This window comes from Ranitomeya imitator, chromosome 2, assembly GCF_032444005.1.
Source record: "Ranitomeya imitator isolate aRanImi1 chromosome 2, aRanImi1.pri, whole genome shotgun sequence".
NCBI lineage: Eukaryota > Metazoa > Chordata > Amphibia > Anura > Dendrobatidae > Ranitomeya > Ranitomeya imitator.
Window position 1 is genome coordinate 136,622,954 of NC_091283.1, and position 19,988 is coordinate 136,642,941.

The 19,988-nt window shown below is 46.8% G+C and overlaps 1 protein-coding gene across 1 annotated transcript in view; it reads right to left on the reverse strand.

The window, feature by feature from the left end:
• Positions 1-1,017: 1,017 nt before the first annotated feature.
• The window catches only part of IGBP1 (immunoglobulin binding protein 1), a 52,884-nt gene continuing 33,913 nt past the window's right edge, over positions 1,018-19,988 (reverse strand). The window contains exon 6 of the mRNA XM_069747325.1: positions 1,018-1,728. Within this exon, the coding sequence (XP_069603426.1) occupies positions 1,592-1,728 (137 nt within the window). The 3' untranslated portion in view covers positions 1,018-1,591. The remainder of the gene's footprint in view (positions 1,729-19,988) is intronic.

The following is a 19,988-nucleotide window of genomic DNA, read 5'->3' on the forward strand; positions in this document are numbered from 1 at the left end:
CGTTGTGGAAAACGCTGTGTGATGTTTTGCTTATTCTGCCTCTCAAAAGACCTGAAAACAAAGTGATCAAAATTATTATATATCCCAAAACTGATGTGAATAAGATTTCAACTCACAAGCCCTCACAACTGTCGGATGAAAAATCGAAAAAATATGGCTCTCAAAACATGATACAAAAATATAGATACGGTATTTTCCTAAAAAGGAACAAGATATAAAATCTGGCCTTGTTGCATTCATATTGACCTGAAGAATAAAGAAGTTTTATCTCTTATACCACCCGGTGAACAGCGTAAAAAAAAATAAAATATGCTATTCTTCATCTGCTGTTTATTTGTTCATTCTGACTCCCAAAAATCATTATGATGTTCGGCTCACATTTATCAAGCACTCTATGCTGAGCAGCTATGTCGGGGTTTCCATTTAAATCTGCCGAATATGTAATTATGACAGAATCTCTGATGAATTCAATCACTATAATGTGGACTCCATCAAGCCTTCGATCATATAGTGAATTTTTAGTTTTGCGCTTAAAAAGACAAGACACCAGAGAAACAAAGACTTGATGGAATGAGGTTTTCCCACTGCTAATTTGTACAGTTCTACTAACGTAAAGTAACCATTAAAATATGTAAAATATTTTTTCCATGTCAAAGGTGTCCATAACATTTAAGAAAGTGATCTGTCACTGCTGACCCCCCTCCCTCCCTGACACTGGACATAGATATAGCTACCTATAGACAGTAGTAAAATGATAGCTCTCCTGTTTGGCACTTGGTTATTGCCTTTGTGTGAGTGTCACAGAATCATGGTTACCTTGCCTTGGTCCATTTTCATTAGTTCTGTGAACTTGTATTCAGTTGTTTCACAAGCAGGGGCTATATCTTCCAATTGCTGAACTCTCATTTTTATTTAGTTTCCAGTCTTATGTAATAACACAGACATAGTGAATGTAGTAAACAGTGATTGTACTTGAGAAAGAACACGCAGTCTGTCTGTGCGAGTATGAGTGCAGCATCACAATACCAGGAGAACATTTATTAAAAAAAAGAAACCAGAATCAGAAATAAATACAAACATACATTGAACTGTTGTGTCATGGCATTAGCCAGTGTGAGAACAAAGGCACGCACAACGCTGTCAGTAAGGGTGCTTTCACACTGCGTTCAGAAGCCTGTTTGGTTGCCCCATCGGGGCCGACGTCTGAACCCCCTGCAAAACGGGATTCAGACATATGCGCCGATGGCTCCAGAGACTATAAAGGTGCTGGTAGAGTGAACGTGTGCTCTGCCATGCATTACTTCCGAGCGTGTATGCCTACTGGAGGTGGACACTCAGGCATTGTAGACCGAGCACACGTTCGCTCTGCCAACACCATTATTGTCCCCATCAGCGCATATGTCTGAATCACATTTTACGGGGAGGGGGGTGGTTCAGATGTCACCAGACAGATGCCTGAACGCAATGTGAAAGCACCCCAAGTGACTTATTGCACTCAGCAGATGGCGATCCCTGCATCAAGTCTTACTTGACCAGTGAATTATGTAGATGCCTTTAAGCGAGTCTCTTTAAAACTAGACCAGAAGTGACATTAGCCCATATTCTTGCGGTTTCCATATCCCCGAGGATGAGTATCTTTCCAGTCGTCCCAGTTCCGAGCCTTTTGCAGTGTGTCCGGATCATCCTGCTCTTCTTTATGCTCCCGTTCAGCTGCCTCCTGCTCCTCATCTATAGAAAAAAAAAAAAAACACACAAAACATTAGTATATTTGCAATGCAGCATTTTTAAACTACATTGCGACCTTTGATGGTAGTGCCGGTATAAAGTGACCCCTATTTGGACAAAGCACTTATGTAAATAAATTCTCAGACTTATGTTTTCCAGGTTATCATATTCAGGGCTGCAAATCTGCAATTGTTTATAACAGAAGCTGCAGTGAGAGTCTATCACAGAAGGATCAAGGAACACAGAACGTGATGGGCTTCTGCTGTAACAATCCCTAAGCGTTATATTGGGCATGCAGCACACATCAGGAACAATGCAGTAAGCTCAGCCCCTGTTCATATGCCGTGTGGGTCCACCAGGAGTGGCTCTCGTCCTGGTGGACCCAATGAGTCCAGGCACAACATATGCGGCCAATGAAATCACATGCAATGCTACATTACACTTGCACTACACAACGATCACTTGGGCTCAAAACAGTTTTCTTAAAATGTTACCAGAATGTAGGATACGGATAACAGAAAGCTTCAAGTCAGACCCCCGTGCCTGTCACCACAATCCCCCTGTGAACGCTGACCAGTTGCCAGCACTCATAGGAGATTGCAACTTTTGCTATACATAGCAGTGATACAGTAAAAAATAAAAATATTTAACAAAATTTAAGCAAAAACACAAAAGTTCTAATCACCCCCCTTTTGCCCTATTAAAAATAAAACAATTAAAAAAATACGCATTTGGTATCGCTGAGTTCAGAAATGTCCGATCAAAATATAAAAAATTACTCTAATCGGTAAATGGCTTAAGAGGAAAAAAAAATCAAAAAGCCATAATTACATTTTTTGGGCCGCCACAACATTGCAACAAAATGCAAAAAGAGGTGATCAAAACATCATATATACCCCAGTTGGATATTTTTCACATCTTTCAGTACACTATGTGGCAGAATGAATGGTGTCATTCAAAAGTACAATTTATCACGCAAAAAAAACAAAAAAACAGCAAGCCTCATTTGGCTATATGGCTGGAAAAATAAGAAAGTTATAGCTCGAGAGAAGGGGAAGAAACGAAAAAAGAAAAAAAAATTGCCACAAGGTGAAGGAGAGGTTAAATTACTGTTTTTATATTGTTACAAAAAAGACGCCTGGTGTAAGGCGCAATTGTATGTTTTATTAAAATAATTGTTGAATGAAAGGTGCACTTGACTTTCCTAAGTGGCATTTACACATATTAAACTTTTATTTCTAGGAGTTGTGGTGTATCTGATTTGCTGATTGAGTCACACTTTTAGGCTAGTTTCACATTTGCGTTCGAATCCGCAGCGTTTAATCCGCATCCGCAAGTGCAGGAAAAAACGCATAGAAACACGTACAAACGCAGCGTTTTTTTAGACGCATGCGGTTAATAAAACGCTGCGTTTCCACGCGTTTGTTATGCGTTTGCGGTTTTTGTGCGCATGGTGGAAAATTTTACAGGAGAAAAATCTAGATAACTAGACTCTGCCAATGTGACTACAGGGGGCGTGTATTATGGGATATCTATATATAGACCCTAGGACTGCTGAAATCTTAACAGTGTCCTACTGTATCCTGTGTCATGATGGATCTTCACATGGAGAGCTTTTATTTCAACCTGGATTTAAGCATCAAGCTGTTTCTTGCCTGTGCGTTTGCTTGGGAGCAACAGAGAAATCGCGAAAGATGGAGAAGGAGACAGCGTAGGCGTGTTTGGCGACACCCCATTATTGAAGTACGTGAGAGACGTGGAGCCTATCACACGCTGTATGGCGAGCTTAATGCCAACCCAGACAAATTCCCGGAATACAAAAGGATGTCGCAAGACTCTTCAGGATTTCCTTGGTCGTGTCCAAGGAGCCATCCGGAGACAGGACACCAAGCTCCGTAGAGTGATACCACCCGAGGAACATCTGCTGGTTACATTAAGGTACATAACAATTCTAAACAAATGCCAGTCATAATTATTGTTGGTCTGCCATGTATTCTTTGTATTTTCCTTTATGTCTTTAGCAGAACAACACAATAAATAGAATTGATTGTAAATTATTTTTTATTTATTATATTACAGATTTCTGGCAACCGGAGAGAGTTTATCATCCCTCCACTTCCAATACCGGCTTGGAATTTCCACCCTGTCCGGAATAGTTGCGGACACCTGCCGGGCTTTGTGGAATGTTCACCGGGATGAATTTATACCCCTACCCAACCGAGGACATGTGGATGGGAATTGCAGAGAAATTCTGGAGTGTGTGTGATTTCCCCAACTGTTTTGGAGTGGTGGATGGAAAGCACATATGCATGATCAAACCAGCCAGAACAGGAACGGAGTTCTTCAACTATAAAAAATATTTTTCTGTTGTGCTCATGGCAATAGCAGATGCGGACTGTCGCTTCATCGCCGTGGACATTGGAGCGTTTGGCCGTGGCAACGATTCCCAGACTTTTAAGAACTCGGATATGTACCGATGTGTGTATGGCAAAAATTTTAATTTTCCACGGCCACGACCTCTCCCAACACTCAAGGTCCACCGATGCCATTTGTTATGGTTGGGGATGCAGCCTTTCAGATGTGTGAAAACCTACTGAAGCCATATTCCAGTCGAGACTTCAACCACACTAAAAGGATCTTTAACTACAGACTGACCAGGGCCCGAAGAACAGTAATAATAATAATAATAATTTTTATTTATATAGCGCCAACATATTCCGCAGCGCTTTACAAATTATAGAGGGGACTTGTACAGACAATAGACATTACTGCATGACAGAAATACAGTTCAAGACAGATACCAGGAGGAATGAGGGCCCTGCTCGCAAGCTTACAAACTATGAGGAAAAGGGGAGACACGAGAGGTGGATGGTACCAATTGCTATAGTTATTCGGACCAGCCATAGTGTAAGGCTCGGGTGTTCATGTAAAGCTGCATGAACCAGTTAACTGCCTAAGTATGTAGCAATACAGACACAGAGGGCTATTAACTGCATAAAGTGAATGAGAACATAATGCAAGGAACCTGAGTGTACCTTTGTGATTCTAGTCTCAAAATGGAGCATTCTTGCAACAGCCATTAATCTAAAAATGGAGACAGTTGATGAGGTGGTCAAGCCGGTGTGGTTCTCCACAATTACATAATGGCTAAGGAGCGACCCAACATTGAACTGGATGAACCAGTTGCAAACCCATTGCCAGATTACCAGCATCACCCGCTGCGGTCAACTGCTGAAGTTGGCCACATGCGGGACCAAATTTGCTGCCTTTTTTGATTCTGATATTGGACGTGTGGCACGGCAGGACAATATTGTGTAAATGTCCTGTTGGGATTTGGTCTGCACCAGTTATGTTTTAAATGTTACTAATATTTGTTGTTAATAAACTTTATTTTTTTGGTATCTTGACCATGTTTCCTATGTATTTCCTCTACAAACCACTTCGGTTGTTAGTGGTAAGGTTGTTGACGTAATTGCGTCCTGATTCTGTTCTGCAGTATCTATTGGATGCAGACTGAAGAGACGATGGCTGTTTAATACAAAACAGATCTATTCTTACCACGTCTGGTGTCAGAAAGATTGAATTCATGATGCACATATAACAGCCTTATGAATTCACGATTTCTGACACATGTCCAGGTGAGCATAGATATGCCTTGTATGACCTCCATCGTCTCTTCACTTTGTGTGAAATAGATTACGTATAAAGAAGAGAAAATGGAGGTTATACAAGGCAGTTCTCTACTCACCAGGTCAGGTGTCCTAACTAATGAGTTTTTGGATACATGACCTGTTGAGTATAGTTCTGCATTGTATTGCCGTCATTTTCTCTTCAGTCTGCAACACTAGTCACAGACTAAGCAGAAGGAAGAGATTATGGAGAAAATACAAGTATAAATTTTTTGGCCCACCTCATATCTCTATACTAAAGACACACAAAGCTGCAGTGTTGTACTTGCTTAATACTGGAGTTATGATGTGGGCAAAAAATAAAGTGTGCGGCGCAGTGTTTTATTTGGCGCACGGTGTGTGTTGCCGGCGGCAAAATACACAATCAATCAAACCTTTTTGGGGGCAAAAAAAAATTTTTTTTTATAACAAAAAAAAAAAAAATAACTGTGCCTGCTTGGGGTAGAGTGCTGGAAACGGGGGATATGTAGCTGTGAAGCTTGACTCACCGTGGACGACGCAGGAGTGGCAGTAGAAGGGGCAATTAAATTTCTGTGGTCTGGCAGATCGGGATGGGGCTCGACGCATGAGAGGGCTGAGACACACTGGAAGGGTGAGACAAACCTGACATTACAGACACATTGGGAGGTGAGGGGGGAGGAATAGAAATAGTCCGCTGTTTTTTTTTCTCCCTTTTTGGGATTGGCGCTGCGGTCTGGGGAGCCTCGGCGGGCTCATTTCTTGCGGCCTGGTCATAGTAGCCGAACTGTCAGTGTCTTTGTCCCGCTGCTGCATGGTTGCGGTAGGATGTTGGAAGGCCATGCCAGGGTCCTGCTGCATCGTGGTGGCGGAGCAAAAAGCCATGCCAGGGTTCTGCTGCATCGTGGTGGCAGAGCGGAAGGCCATGCCAGGGTCCTGCTGTATCGTGGTGGCGGAGCGGAAGGCCATGCCAGGGTCCTGCTGCATCGTGGTGGTGTCAGTGGAGGAGGTCCAAGCAGGAGCAGCAGTTGTCATGGTGGTGGCGGTGCCCTGTCCTACAGCACTCGGCATGGTGGTGGTGCTGTACTGCTTGGAATGGAGGTGGCCGTGAAGTGGTATGCAGCAGAGGCCGGCATTGAGGTCAAGCGTGACAGTGTAGGCACAGGTGGATATGCCGCCACTGTCTGCTGAAACTACCGACTCTGCTGCATAGCCTGCACGTAAGCAGCATTGCAGGGCTGCATGACACTAAGCTGGAGATCAGGAGTAAGGTGTTCCGACATGCCCTGTTCAATTTGATCAAAAAAATGATGTGCTGGCCTCTGGAGGTCGGCTTTTACTTGGTCAAGGCTTTTGGTGACCTCCTGGATACGTGTATTCATATGGCTAATGGCAGTATCCAGGCGGTCACTCAACGCCTTGAGTCCATCGTGAAAAACCAAGCTCAAGTGCAAAAACTCGGGCATGAGCGACCTGTCCGAGGCACTCTGCCGCTGCCGGGAGGAGCCCAAAAAAAAGGAGCAGAGGCAGAGGACTGGGAAAGGGGAACACCTGATGGACTAGCTTCCTGGTCTCCAGTTAGTGTGGCAGGCCCACTTGCTGCAGCGCTGCTGGATGGCTGGGAAGGGTCCGTGGCTGTCTGATGAAGGACCGCTCCAGAACCTGGGTCAACAGTGCTGCTCCATGTGCTGAGAAAAAAGAAAAAAAAAATTAATACCAAACATTTACAAAACGCCAACTCCTGTGGAAAAGAAACATACAGATTATGGCAATACAACACAACCTAATACACCGAAAAAATACTTACGTTCTCTGGACAAGGATCGGTCTTAAAAATGCCAGAATGCGGTGGTATTTATATTTTCGGATCCTTGCTCCAGAACCACTGGGAACACGGCTCTCTTGACGCAGGTCCTTGTTGAAGCGGTCCTTCATCGAACGCCAACGTGTTTTGACTTTGAGCACTGTTGAAAAAACAAAAAATAATGGTTAGACAATGGACTTATGGCCGTGCTCACACAACTGAGAGTTTCTGTCATCACACACAGTTTTGTGAGCATGGCCAAGGTCTCTGCCACTTCACGCTGCATTGTAATACTTACAAAATGCATTTCGGACCCGAGTCAGGGCATTGTCCCAGCCATCCCACATCGCTTTGGCCACCTCCTTCCATAGCCGCCGGATCGTCACGTTGTCCGAGTGCTGTGGAACCCGGGTGTCCCACAACGGGACTCGCTCATGGACCAGGGAGATGAGGATATCTTTGTCAATGAGGTCCTCATCCCAGTTCTGGAACCTAAAAAATAAATTAAGACATTAAGGTTGGAGACATTAACATAAGGAAAAGAAAGAAAACAGGCAGAGAAATGGCATGAATAATGAAAGTCAAGATAAAAAGGAGTCCAGAAGAAAAATGTAAAGAAAGAGGAAAGTAAAGAAAGAAAGATTCAAGAATACTAAAGTGAGGATACAATAAACAGTCAGCCAGGTATACTTACACGCTGCCGCCTTGCCACCTGTTATGATCCGGTGACCTTGGAGCCGCATGAAACTTTCTCTGGAGTAGGTGGAAACTGTACTGACCGCAAATCCTAAACTAACACCGCAACTAGAAGTAGCCGTGGGGTGTGCCTAACAAACCCTAGACACCTCGACACAGCCGGAGAACTAACTACCCCTATAGATGGAAATAGGAATTCTACCTTGCCTCAGAGCAGAACTCCAAAGGATAGGCAGCCCCCCACAAATATTGACTGAGTACGAGAGGAAAGACACACGCAGGCAGAAAACAGGATTTAGCAAAAGAGGCCACTCTAGCTAAATAGGAAAGGATAGGACAGAATACTAAGCGGTCAGTATTAAAACCCTTCCAAAAATATCCACAGCAGATAATACAAAAAATTCCACCACCTAACTAAAGACGTGGAACGTATATCTGCAGCTCCTGAGAATCCAACAAGACTGAGAAAATACTGACACAATCTAAGCTGGACAAGAAAAAACAAATGAATAGCACTGAATTATAAAGCACACAGCATGTGTGCCACAGAAACAAAACCAGACACTTATCTTTGCTGATTTGGCAGTAAGGCAGGAAGAACCAGACAGAGGTCCAACACCTCCCAAAAACCATGGACAACTGGCAAAGACTAATGAATCCTGCACACCTAAATACCCCAGTCAGAACTGCAATCAGCAGATACACCTGACCAGGACTGCAACCCAGGGACAACTGCATTACCACCTACAACCACCGGAGGGAGCCCAAAAGCAGAATTCACAACAGTACCCCCCCTTGAGGAGGGGTCACCGAACCCTCACCAGAGCCCCCAGGCCGATCAGGACGAGCCAGATGAAAGGCACGGACCAAATCAGCAGCATGGACATCAGAGGCAAAAACCCAAGAATTATCCTCCTGGCCATAACCCTTCCATTTGACAAGGTACTGAAGCCTCCGCCTCGAAAAACAAGAATCCAAAATCTTCTCAACCACATACTCCAACTCTCCATCAACCAACACAGGGGCCGGAGGATCAACAGAGGGAACAACGGGCACCACATATTTCCGCAATAAAGATCTATGGAAGACATTATGGATAGCAAAAGAGGCCGGAAGCGCCAATCGAAAAGACACCAGATTAATAATCCCAGAAATCCTATAAGGACCAATAAACCGAGGCTTAGACTTAGGAGAAGAAACCTTCATAGGAACATGATGGGAAGACAACCAGACCAGATCCCCAACCCGAAGCCGGGAACCAACACACCGACGACTGTTCGCAAAACGTTGAGCCTCCTCCTGAGACAACACCAAATTGTCCACCACATGAGCCCAAATCTGCTGCAACCTGTCAACCACAGAATCCACACTAGGACAGTCAGAAGGCTCAACCTGCCCAGAAGAAAAACGAGGATGAAAACCAAAATTACAAAAGAAAGGCGAAACCAAAGTAGCCGAACTAGCCCGATTATTAAGGGCAAACTCGGCCAATGGCAAGAAGGCCACCCAATCATCCTGATCAGCAGACACAAAGCATCTCAAATAAGTCTCCAAAGTCTGATTAGTTCGCCCGGTCTGGCCATTTGTCTGAGGATGAAATGCAGAAGAAAAAGACAAATCAATGCCCAGCCTAGCACAAAAGGCCCGCCAAAACCTAGAAACAAACTGGGAACCTCTGTCGGACACAATATTCTCCGGAATACCATGCAAACGAACCACATGCTGAAAAAACAACGGAACCAAATCTGAAGAGGAAGGCAATTTAGGCAAAGGCACCAAATGAACCATCTTAGAGAACCGGTCACAAACAACCCAAATAACCGACATCCTCTGGGAAACCAGAAGATCAGAAATAAAATCCATAGAAATATGCGTCCAGGGCCTCTCAGGGACCGGCAATGGCAAAAGCAACCCACTAGCACGGGAACAACAAGGCTTGGCCTGCGCACAAGTCCCACAGGACTGCACAAAAGAACGCACATCACGTGACAAAGAAGGCCACCAAAAGGACCTACCAACCAAGTCTCTGGTACCAAAAATACCAGGATGACCAGCCAACACAGAACAGTGAACCTCAGAAATCACTCTACTAGTCCATCTGTCAGGAACAAACAGTTTCCCCACTGGACAGCGGTCAGGTCTGTCAGCCTGAAATTCCTGAAGAACCCGTCGTAAATCAGGGGAAATGGCAGAAAGGACCACCCCTTCTTTCAGAATGCCGACCGGTTCAAGGACCTCAGGAGAATCAGGCAAAAAACTCCTAGAGAGAGCATCAGCCTTAATATTCTTAGAACCCGGAAGATACGAGACCACGAAATCAAAACGGGAAAAAAACAAGGACCATTGAGTCTGTCTAGGATTCAGCCGTTTGGCAGACTCTAGGTAAATCAGATTCTTATGATCGGTCAAGACCACAATACGGTGCTTAGCTCCCTCAAGCCAATGTCGCCACTCCTCAAACGCCCACTTCATAGCCAACAACTCCTGATTGCCGACATCATAATTGCGTTCAGCAGGCGAAAACTTACGGGAAAAGAAGGCACACGGTTTCATTAAGGAACCAACAGGATCCCTCTGAGACAAAACGGCCCCTGCCCCAATCTCAGAAGCGTCAATCTCAACCTGAAACAGAAGAGAAACATCCGGTTGGCGCAACACCGGAGCAGAAGTAAATCGGCATTTAAGCTCCTGAAAGGCAGAGACAGCCGCAGAGGAACAATTCGCCACATCAGCGCCTTTCTTCGTCAAATCGGTCAAGGGTTTAACCACGCTGGAGAAGTTAGCAATGAAACGGCGATAAAAATTTGCAAAACCCAAGAATTTCTGAAGGCTCTTCACAGATGTGGGTTGAATCCAATCATGAATAGCCTGAACCTTAACCGGATCCATCTCCATAGATAAGGGAGAAAAAATGAAGCCCAAAAAAGAAACCTTCTGCACCCCAAAGAGACACTTAGACCCCTTCACAAACAAAGCATTGTCACGAAGGATCTGAAATACCATCCTAACCTGTTTCACATGAGACTTCCAATTATCGCAAAAATAGGGATTTTTGGTTACTCACCGTAAAATCCTTTTCTCCAAGACGCTCATTGGGGGACACAGGACTGTGGGTGTATGCTTCTGCCGCCAGGAGGCTGACACTAAGTAAACTTAAAAAAAAAAAAGTTAGCTCCTCCTCCATCGTATACACCCTGACACTGGCTACCAGAGACTCCAGTTTGGTGCAAAAAGCAGTAGGAGAACAAAAAACACAAAAAAATAATATAACAGCATAAATACAGAAACTTTATGTCTAGAAAAGATCCTACTGACTAATGTAATCAGATATAACCAAAGCAGCCATAAGGCTACCAGGGAGGGAGCTGTGTCCCCCAATGAGCGTCTTGGAGAAAAGGATTTTACGGTGAGTAACCAAAAATCCCTATTTCTCCTTCGCCTCATTGGGGGACACAGGACTGTGGGATGTCCTAAAGCAGTCCTTGGGTGGGAAAAATCACTCACCAGAAAAAGACATCCAGATAATGTTTGTCTATAAATGCGCCACTGCTGCTTGAAGAATTCTTCTACCCAGACTTGCATCTGCAGAGGTCTGGGAATGGACATTATAATGTTTGACAAATGTATGCAGACTAGACCAGGTCGCAGCCTTGCAAACCTGTTCTGCTGAGGCATGGTGCCGGACGGCCCAGGAAGCCCCCCACTGCTCTAGTCGAATGAGCCTTGATTCCGGCCGGAACCGTCATGCCCATGGAGCGATAAGCCTCCTGAATGGTCGCCCTTATCCATCTGGCCAGGGTAGATCTTGAAGCCGCGCATCCCTTCCTGCGACCCTGCGGAAGGACAAACAGAGCATCTGTCTGGCGAAAGGGGGCCGTACGGGAAACGTACCTCCTCAGAGCCCTCACCAGATCCAACGTATGGAGAGCTTTTTCTACACGGTGCGTAGGTGCCGGACAAAAAGAGGGCAGAACAATATCTTCATTAATGTGAAATGATGAAACAACCTTCGGCAAAAAGGACGGTGCTGGTCTGAGCACCACCTTGTCCTGATGAAATCGCAAAAAAGGAGGACGACAAGAAAGAGCTGCCAGCTCCGATACCCGTCTTATGGACGTTATGGCCACTAAAAATACAACTTTCCAAGAGAGAAACATCAAAGAAACCTCTTGAAGAGGCTCAAAAGGAGCGTCCTGTAAAGCCCTTAAGACCAGATTAAGGTCCCAAGCTTCCAAAGGAGTCTTATAAGGAGGGACCTTATGAGCGACTCCCTGGAAAAAAGTCCTGACTTGACGATTAGGAGCAATCCTGCGTTGAAAAACTACTGATAAAGCCGAAACCTGCCTTTTAAGGGTACTCGGAGCAAGCCCAGAATCCAGGCCTGCTTGAAGGAAGGCTAGAATGTTTGGAACGGAGAAACGCAGAGGGGGCAGCCCGCGTTCTCTACACCAGGAAAGAAACACCTTCCAAGTGTGATAATAAATCCTGGCCGAAACAGACTTACGTGCACTGATGATGGTATCAGCCACTTCTTGAGAAAAACCAGCCTGAGTTAAAACCCAAGATTCAACGGCCAGGCCGTCAAACGTAGGACCTCTGAGTTCTGGTGGTAGATCGGCCCTTGAGATAGAAGATCTGGCCGATCGGGGAGCCGCCAAGGAACCCCGGCTAGAAGTTGTACCAGGTCTGCATACCAGGTCCGTCGTGGCCAATCCGGAGCGATCAGGATGGCCGGCACTCTCTCTGATTTGATCTTCTTGATTACTCTCGGGAGCAGTGCCAGAGGAGGGAACAGATAAGAGAGATGAAATTGGTTCCAAGACAGTACCAGCGCATCCACGGCGATAGCCTGGGGATCTCGGTACCGAGAGACAAAACTGGGCACCTTGGCATTCACCTTGGACGCCATTAGATCCACATCTGGAGTTCCCCAAAGATGGCATATCTGCAAAAATACCTCGGGGTGGAGAGACCATTCCCCGGAGGCTAGACCCTGATGGCTTAGGAAATCTGCCGCCCAGTTTTCTTCGCCCGGAATGTGGACCGCTGAGATCACAGAGTGATTTCTCTCCGCCCAGAGTAGAATCAGTTTTACCTCCTGCATGGCTGCCTTGCTGCGGGTGCCCCCCTGGTGATTTATGTAAGCTACCGCTGTGGCGTTGTCCGACTGAATCCGGACAGGGCGACCCGCCAGAAGATGGTGAAAACGTAACAAGGCTAGCCGGACCGCTCGAATCTCTAAGATATTGATGGGGAGTTCTGATTCCCGAGGAGACCAGCGTCCCTGAGCTGTGTGATGGAAGAACACTGCTCCCCAACCCAGGAGACTGGCATCTGTTGTGACCACTAGCCAATTGGTTGGAGGAAAGGACTTCCCCCCGAGAAGAGATGAGCTGTTTAGCCACCAAGCGAGAGCCTGTTTGGTCTGGAAAGACAACCGAAATTTGCGGTTGAGAGAGAGAGGATTTTTGTTCCATGCTGATAGGATTGCACGTTGGAGGGGTCGAAGATGAAACTGTGCAAACGGAACCGCCTCTATGGTTGCAACCATCTTTCCTAACACCCTCATCCTGGACCGAATCGTATGAGGGTATGGTTGTAGAAGATTCCTCACTTCCCGCCGAAGGGCTAGGACCTTGTCCTGGGGAAGGATAGTTAAGGCTTGAGAGGTGTCGAAGATCATGCCTAAAAAATAGATTTTTCGAGACGGTCGTAGAGATGACTTCCTTAAATTTACCAACCAACCTAGACGGGAAAGGGTGTCCAGAGTGATGTCGACATTTTCCTTGCAAGACTGAAATGTCGGTCCCTTGATCAGCAGATCGTCTAGGTATGGCAAGACGACAATACCTCGGGAGTGCAGAATGGACACCACAGTCGACATGACTTTTGTGAACACCCTGGGAGCGGAAGCCAGACCGAAAGGTAATGCCGTGAACTGGAAGTGTAGATTGTTTACGGCAAACCGGAGAAATCTTTGATGGAGCGGAAAGATGGGAATATGAAGATAAGCATCCTGAATGTCTACTGAGGCCAAAAATTCTCCCTTTTCCAGAGGGGCGATGACCGACCGCAAAGACTCCATCCGAAAGTGTCGAACGCGGACAAACTTGTTTAAGAGTTTGAGATCTAGGATAGGCCTAACTGCTCCATCCTTTTTGGGCACTACAAAAAGATTGGAATAAAAGCCCTGGAATCTTTCTTCCTTTGGAACAGGAGAAATGACACCGCTGATACGGAGAGACTATCGAATTGAACAAGCTTTGACGAAGAGATTTGCACTTGGGAAGACGGGATGGGAAGAACCGGGGAGGAGGAAGACAGACCAGCTCTATTTTGTAACCTGAAGATATGAGCTCTGCCACCCACTGGTCGTGGATTACCTGAAGCCAGACCTGGCGAAATAAAAGTAGACGTCCGCCTACCCTTTTGGAGATGCCCGGAAGAGGCCTCCAGTCACTTGGCCGAAAATCTTTGCGTCCTAGATCCTCTAGATCTAGAAGACTGGGGACGCATTCTTCCCCCCTGGCTGGCCGAATAAGGGGTCCGACCGTCTCGGTCCTGATTGGGCCGACCCTGCGCAGGAGAACTTGATGCTGGAGCCCATCTGACATAGCGAAAGGTTCTAAAGCGAGCCTGAAAATGGCGCCGAAAAGGCTGTCTGGCCCTCTGCTGAGGAAGGGACTTACTTTTCCCTCCTGTGGAGTCAGAAATGAGCTGATCCAGCTTTTCTCCGAACAAACGACCACTCTGATACGGCAGGGATGTAAGAGATTTCTTAGAGGTAGAATCAGCCCGCCAGGACCTTAACCAAAGGGCCCTTCTGATGGCAATAACATTAGATGCAGCCGAGGAAGCACAATCTGCCGCATCCAGGGATGCGTTAATCAGATAGCTACCGGCCATAGCTACCTGAGAAGACATTTCAGCCAATTCTGCTGACACATTACCTTCCTGGAGAGCCTTAGATAACGAGTCAGACCAAGATATCATAGCCCTGGCAACCCAGGTTGCCGCAAAAGAAGGAAAAAGTGCTGAGCTAGAGGCCTCAAAGACGGAACGAGCCAAGCTCTCTATAAGACGATCCGTAGGATCCTTAATCGATGAGCCATTAGGGAGAGATAGTAACGTGTTAGAGGCTAAACGGGACACTGGAGGATCTACAGAAGGATTTTCTGCCCAATCACTACAAAGTTCCGAAGCAAAAGGATACCTAGCCTTCAGAGCTCTTTGCCCTGAAAAGCGTTTGTCCGGGTGCTCCCTATTGCGTCGAATCAGGTCCTCGAACTCAGGATGAGAGGAAAAAACCCTATGGGCCCGTTTAGACCGCTTAAAAGAGACCTTATGATCAGAGGAAGAGACGAGCTCGTCTTCTATCCCCAAAGACTGATTGACAGCTTCAATTAGGCTGTCTACTGACTCCTGAAACCCAGGTTTATCAAAATTAAGAGACCCTTCTGAATCGTAGTCAGTCTCAACTTCACCGCTTTCTGCAGGGGAAGGAGAGCGAGATACGGAACTCCAGGATGCGGAAGCACCTGAGTGCCTGGGAGACGCTTTGCGAATCCGCTTTCCATGCGTCTGTCGAGTGAGAGCGCGCCCCCTGCAGGCCGCAGACTCCTGAGACCCCGAGGCCCTCTCTGAGACAGGCGGATTACCGGTCCCGACCGCCGGGGTCTGCAGTGATTTGATCGCTTCAGTAAGGGACGCCATGGATTGTGACAAGGACGTGACCCATTCCGGAGGAGCTACCACAGCATCTGGCTGAGGGACCGGAGCTGGAGAGACTACTGGAGGACTGGCAGGGGGGGGCTCCTGGACATGTTCAGGGTCACAGGCCTCACAGAGGCGATTACTTTGGGCGTGCGGAAAAAGGGCATTACAAGATACACAACCGGTAAAAAGAACCGTGTGAGTCTTAACCTTTCTAGACATAATGATCCGTAATGCTATACCCAGGGCCAGAGACTGGGAAAAAAAGGAATGCTTCAGTCCAGCTGGAGAGAGAAGCACTTACCCCAGTCCTGTGTCCCCACGAATACAGAGATGGATCCTGACAGCACGATACTCCAAATGTGCTGCCTTATATGTCCAACAGGCTATAGGGGGGGAGGGACCGCCAAACTAAGCCGCAGCCTAGAGCAGGCCCGAAGCCGCGGCCTAAATTTCCCCCTCAGAGACCGGAGAAACCGGACGTGACGCGCCGGAAGGGGCGGAGCCCCGCAGCGCGGCCTGCCGCCCGGAAGTCCCGGGCTCTAGGAACAGCCCCACGCCTGTAGTGAGCCAGGCAGAGCCGAAGCCTCCGGAGGAACAGCGGCGCTGAACTCTCTACACCGCGGCGCCGCTCCGGAGCGCTGCAACGCCGCGGCGCTGCTCCAGATAACGCCGCAGTGCCGCAGGCGCCTCAGCGCCGGACCACCGCCGATCCACACAAAAAAAGGACGCCAGCCTCACCCGGAGCCGGACCACCGCACTACCCAGGGCCAGCGCAACAGGTACTCAGGAGCCCCCCCTGACACACCACACTCAGCGAGGGGTGGAAAGAATGACGGTGCAGGCACCCAAACTCCATTATCCCAGGATAAGGAGAGGGACCGTCCTCCACCCCAGCTAACACCCCCGGCAGGGGTGTAGAAAACAGGGGGGAACACACGGACGTCTAGGTGCACCTGTACAGCCTGGGGTCTAGATACCTCAGGGTGGTCAGGGCCAAGTCCAGTGAAAAATCCCACGTAGCGGGGAAGGATACGTGGAGAAGTATCACACGTGCTTGCCCGTTGAAGATTTGGGGAGATCGGACCCTCAAAAAGGTCCGTCGCCCCCTCAAACCAAAAGTTGAAAGTCGGGTCCAAAAAATCCAGGACCCAGAGATGTGCCTCCTTGAGACACTAAGCATAAACTGGAGTCTCTGGTAGCCAGTGTCAGGGTGTATACGATGGAGGAGAAGCATACACCCACAGTCCTGTGTCCCCCAATGAGGCGAAGGAGAAAATCAAAATATCGTCCAAATATACAATCAAGAATTTATCAATATAAGTCTGGAAGATATCATGCATGAAGGACTGAAAAACAGATGGAGCATTAGTGAGCCCGAATGGCATCACAAGGTATTCAAAATGGCCTTCGGGCGTATTAAACGCAGTTTTCCATTCATCACCCCGCTTAGTACGAACAAGATTATATGCCCCCCGAAGGTCAATCTTCGTAAACCAACTAGCCCCCTTAATCCTAGCAAACAAATCGGAAAGCAAAGGTAAAGGGTATTGAAACTTGACCGTGATCTTATTCAAGAGGCAATAATCAATACAGGGTCTCAAGGAGCCATCCTGCTTAGCAACAAAAAAAAAATCCCGCTCCCAACGGTGAAGAAGATGGCTGAATATGCCCTTTCTCCAAAGACTCCTTAACATAACTCCGCATGGCGGTATGTTCAGGCACAGACAGGTTGAAAAGTCGGCCCTTAGGAAACTTACAGCCTGGAATCAAGTCAATCGCACAATCACAGTCCCTGTGCGGTGGAAGGGAACTGGACTTGGGCTCATCGAATATATCCTGAAAATCAGACAAAAACTCTGGAATTTCAGAAGAGGAAGAAGAGGAGATTGACATCAAAGGAACATCATTATGAACCCCCTGACAACCCCAACTAGTCACAGACATAGACTTCCAATCCAACACAGGATTATGTACCTGCAACCACGGAAAACCCAGCACGATAGCATCATGCAAATTCTGCAAGTTCTGCAAAGGCTGCAAGGGAAAACCACAACGCCTGGCAAACTCAAAGTCCATTAAATTCAAGGCGGCGCCTGAATCCACAAACGCCATGACAGAAAATGATGACAATGAGCAGATCAAGGACACATAACAGAAATTTAGGTTGTACAGTACTGATGGTAAATGAACTAGCGATCCTCTTTGTCCGCTTAGGGCAGACTGAAATGACATGAGAAGCGTCGCCACAATAATAACACAACCTATTCTGACGTCTGAATCCTTGTCGTTCCGTTCTAGACAGAATCCTATCACACTGCATTGGCTCAGGAATTTGCTCTGAGGACAACGCCACAGCGCGCACAGTTCTGCGCTCCCGCAAGCGCCGATCAATCTGAATGGCCAGAGACATAGAATCACTCAGACCAGCAGGCGTGGGGAACCCCACCATAACATCTTTAACAGATTCAGAAAGACCCTTTCTGAAAATTGCCGCCAAAGCATCATCATTCCATTTAGTCAACACAGACCATTTTCTAAATTTCTGACAATACAATTCTGCCGCCTCTTGACCCTGAGACAGGGCCAACAAGGTCTTCTCCGCTTGATCCACAGAATTCGGTTCATCATATAATAATCCTAAAGCCTGAAAAAGGAGTCTACATTAAGCAAAGCTGGATTCCCACGCAGCAGGGAGATGACGATTTTAACCTGCTGAATGGAATCACCGGAGGATCGAAGTCTCAGAGCAAAAAACAGTTTACAGTCGTTTTTAAAACTCAAAAATTTGGACCTGTCACCAAAAAACAAATCAGGAGTAGGAATCTTCGGCTCTAAAACAGGAGTCTGAACAATATAATCAGAAATACCCTGTACCCTAGCAGCAAGCTGGTCTACACGAGAAGCTAATTCCTGAACATCCATGCTAGCACAAGACTCCTCAGCCACCCAGAGAAAAAGAGGGAAGAGAAGACAAAGCAGACTGCAGAAAAAAAAATGGCTCAACACCTTTCTTCCCTTCTTCTGAGATGCATTTAACTCATTATTGGCCAGTTGTACTGTTATGATCCGGTGGCCTTGGAGCCGCATGAAACTTTCTCTGGAGTAGGTGGAAACTGTACTGACCGCAAACCCTAAACTAACACCGCAACTAGAAGTAGCCGTGGGGTGTGCCTAACAAACCCTAGACACCTCGACACAGCCGGAGGACTAAATACCCCTATAGATGGAAATAGGAATTCTACCTTGCCTCAGAGCAGAACCCCAAAGGATAGGCAGCCCCCCACGAATATTGACTGTGAGTAGGAGAGGAAAGACACACGCAAGCAGAAAACAGGATTTAGCAAAAGAGGCCACTCTAGCTAAATAGGAAAGGATAGGACAGAATACTAAGCGGTCAGTATTAAAACCCTTCCAAAAATATCCACAGCAGATAATACAAAAAATTCCACCATCTAACTAAAGACGTGGAACGTATATCTGCAACTCCTGAGAATCCAACAAGACTGAGAAAATACTGACACAATCTAAGCTGGACAAGAAAAAACAAATGAATAGCACTGAATTATAAAGCACACAGAATGTGTGCCACAGAAACAAAACCAGACACTTATCTTTGCTGATTTGGCAGTAAGGCAGGAGGAACCAGACAGAGGTCCAACACCTCCCAACAACCATGGACAACTGGCAAGGACTAATGAATCCTGCACACCTAAATACCCCAGTCAGAACTGCAATCAGCAGATACACCTGACCAGGACTGCAACCCAGGGACAACTGCATTACCACCTACAACCACCGGAGGGAGCCCAAAAGCAGAATTCACAACAGCCAGCCGGCCGTGAACCCGCTGCTCCTGCTCACCCTCTGCCGCAGTGGAAGAAGTGCTCTAAAAAAAGGAAAAAAAATTGTCACATGTGTAGATGTGACAATGAATACTTACCAATCTGAGGAGTTGAGTACTCACTTCACTGACATGTTTGGCTTGTGAAGGCCCATGACGTTGCTCCTCATCAGAAGAAGATGACATTCTGATGCACGCAGAAAGAAAGAAATGGCAGAAATTAGGACATATAGAGACAGAAAATAGAAAATAAAGGCATTGGCTAGGATATACTCACATTGTTCAGAGTCCTGTTTCCTCCAAGGTGCTTTCGTCTTTCTGGTTTGGTTCTCTGTCTGCTGAGTAGTGGCCTGCAAATGTCCACTCCCTCCCTTTATCACCTTGTATGTGGGGGGTGGCTAATCAGTGTCTAGACATGTTTTCCTGTGGTGCAACAGATGCGTTCACAAACGCAAGCAAACGCATGTGCTTGCGGCCGCATGCGTTCACATAGACAGCAATGCATTTTCTTGCCGCATTCCATCCGCTAACAACCGCATACGTTTCTAGGCAGCAAATT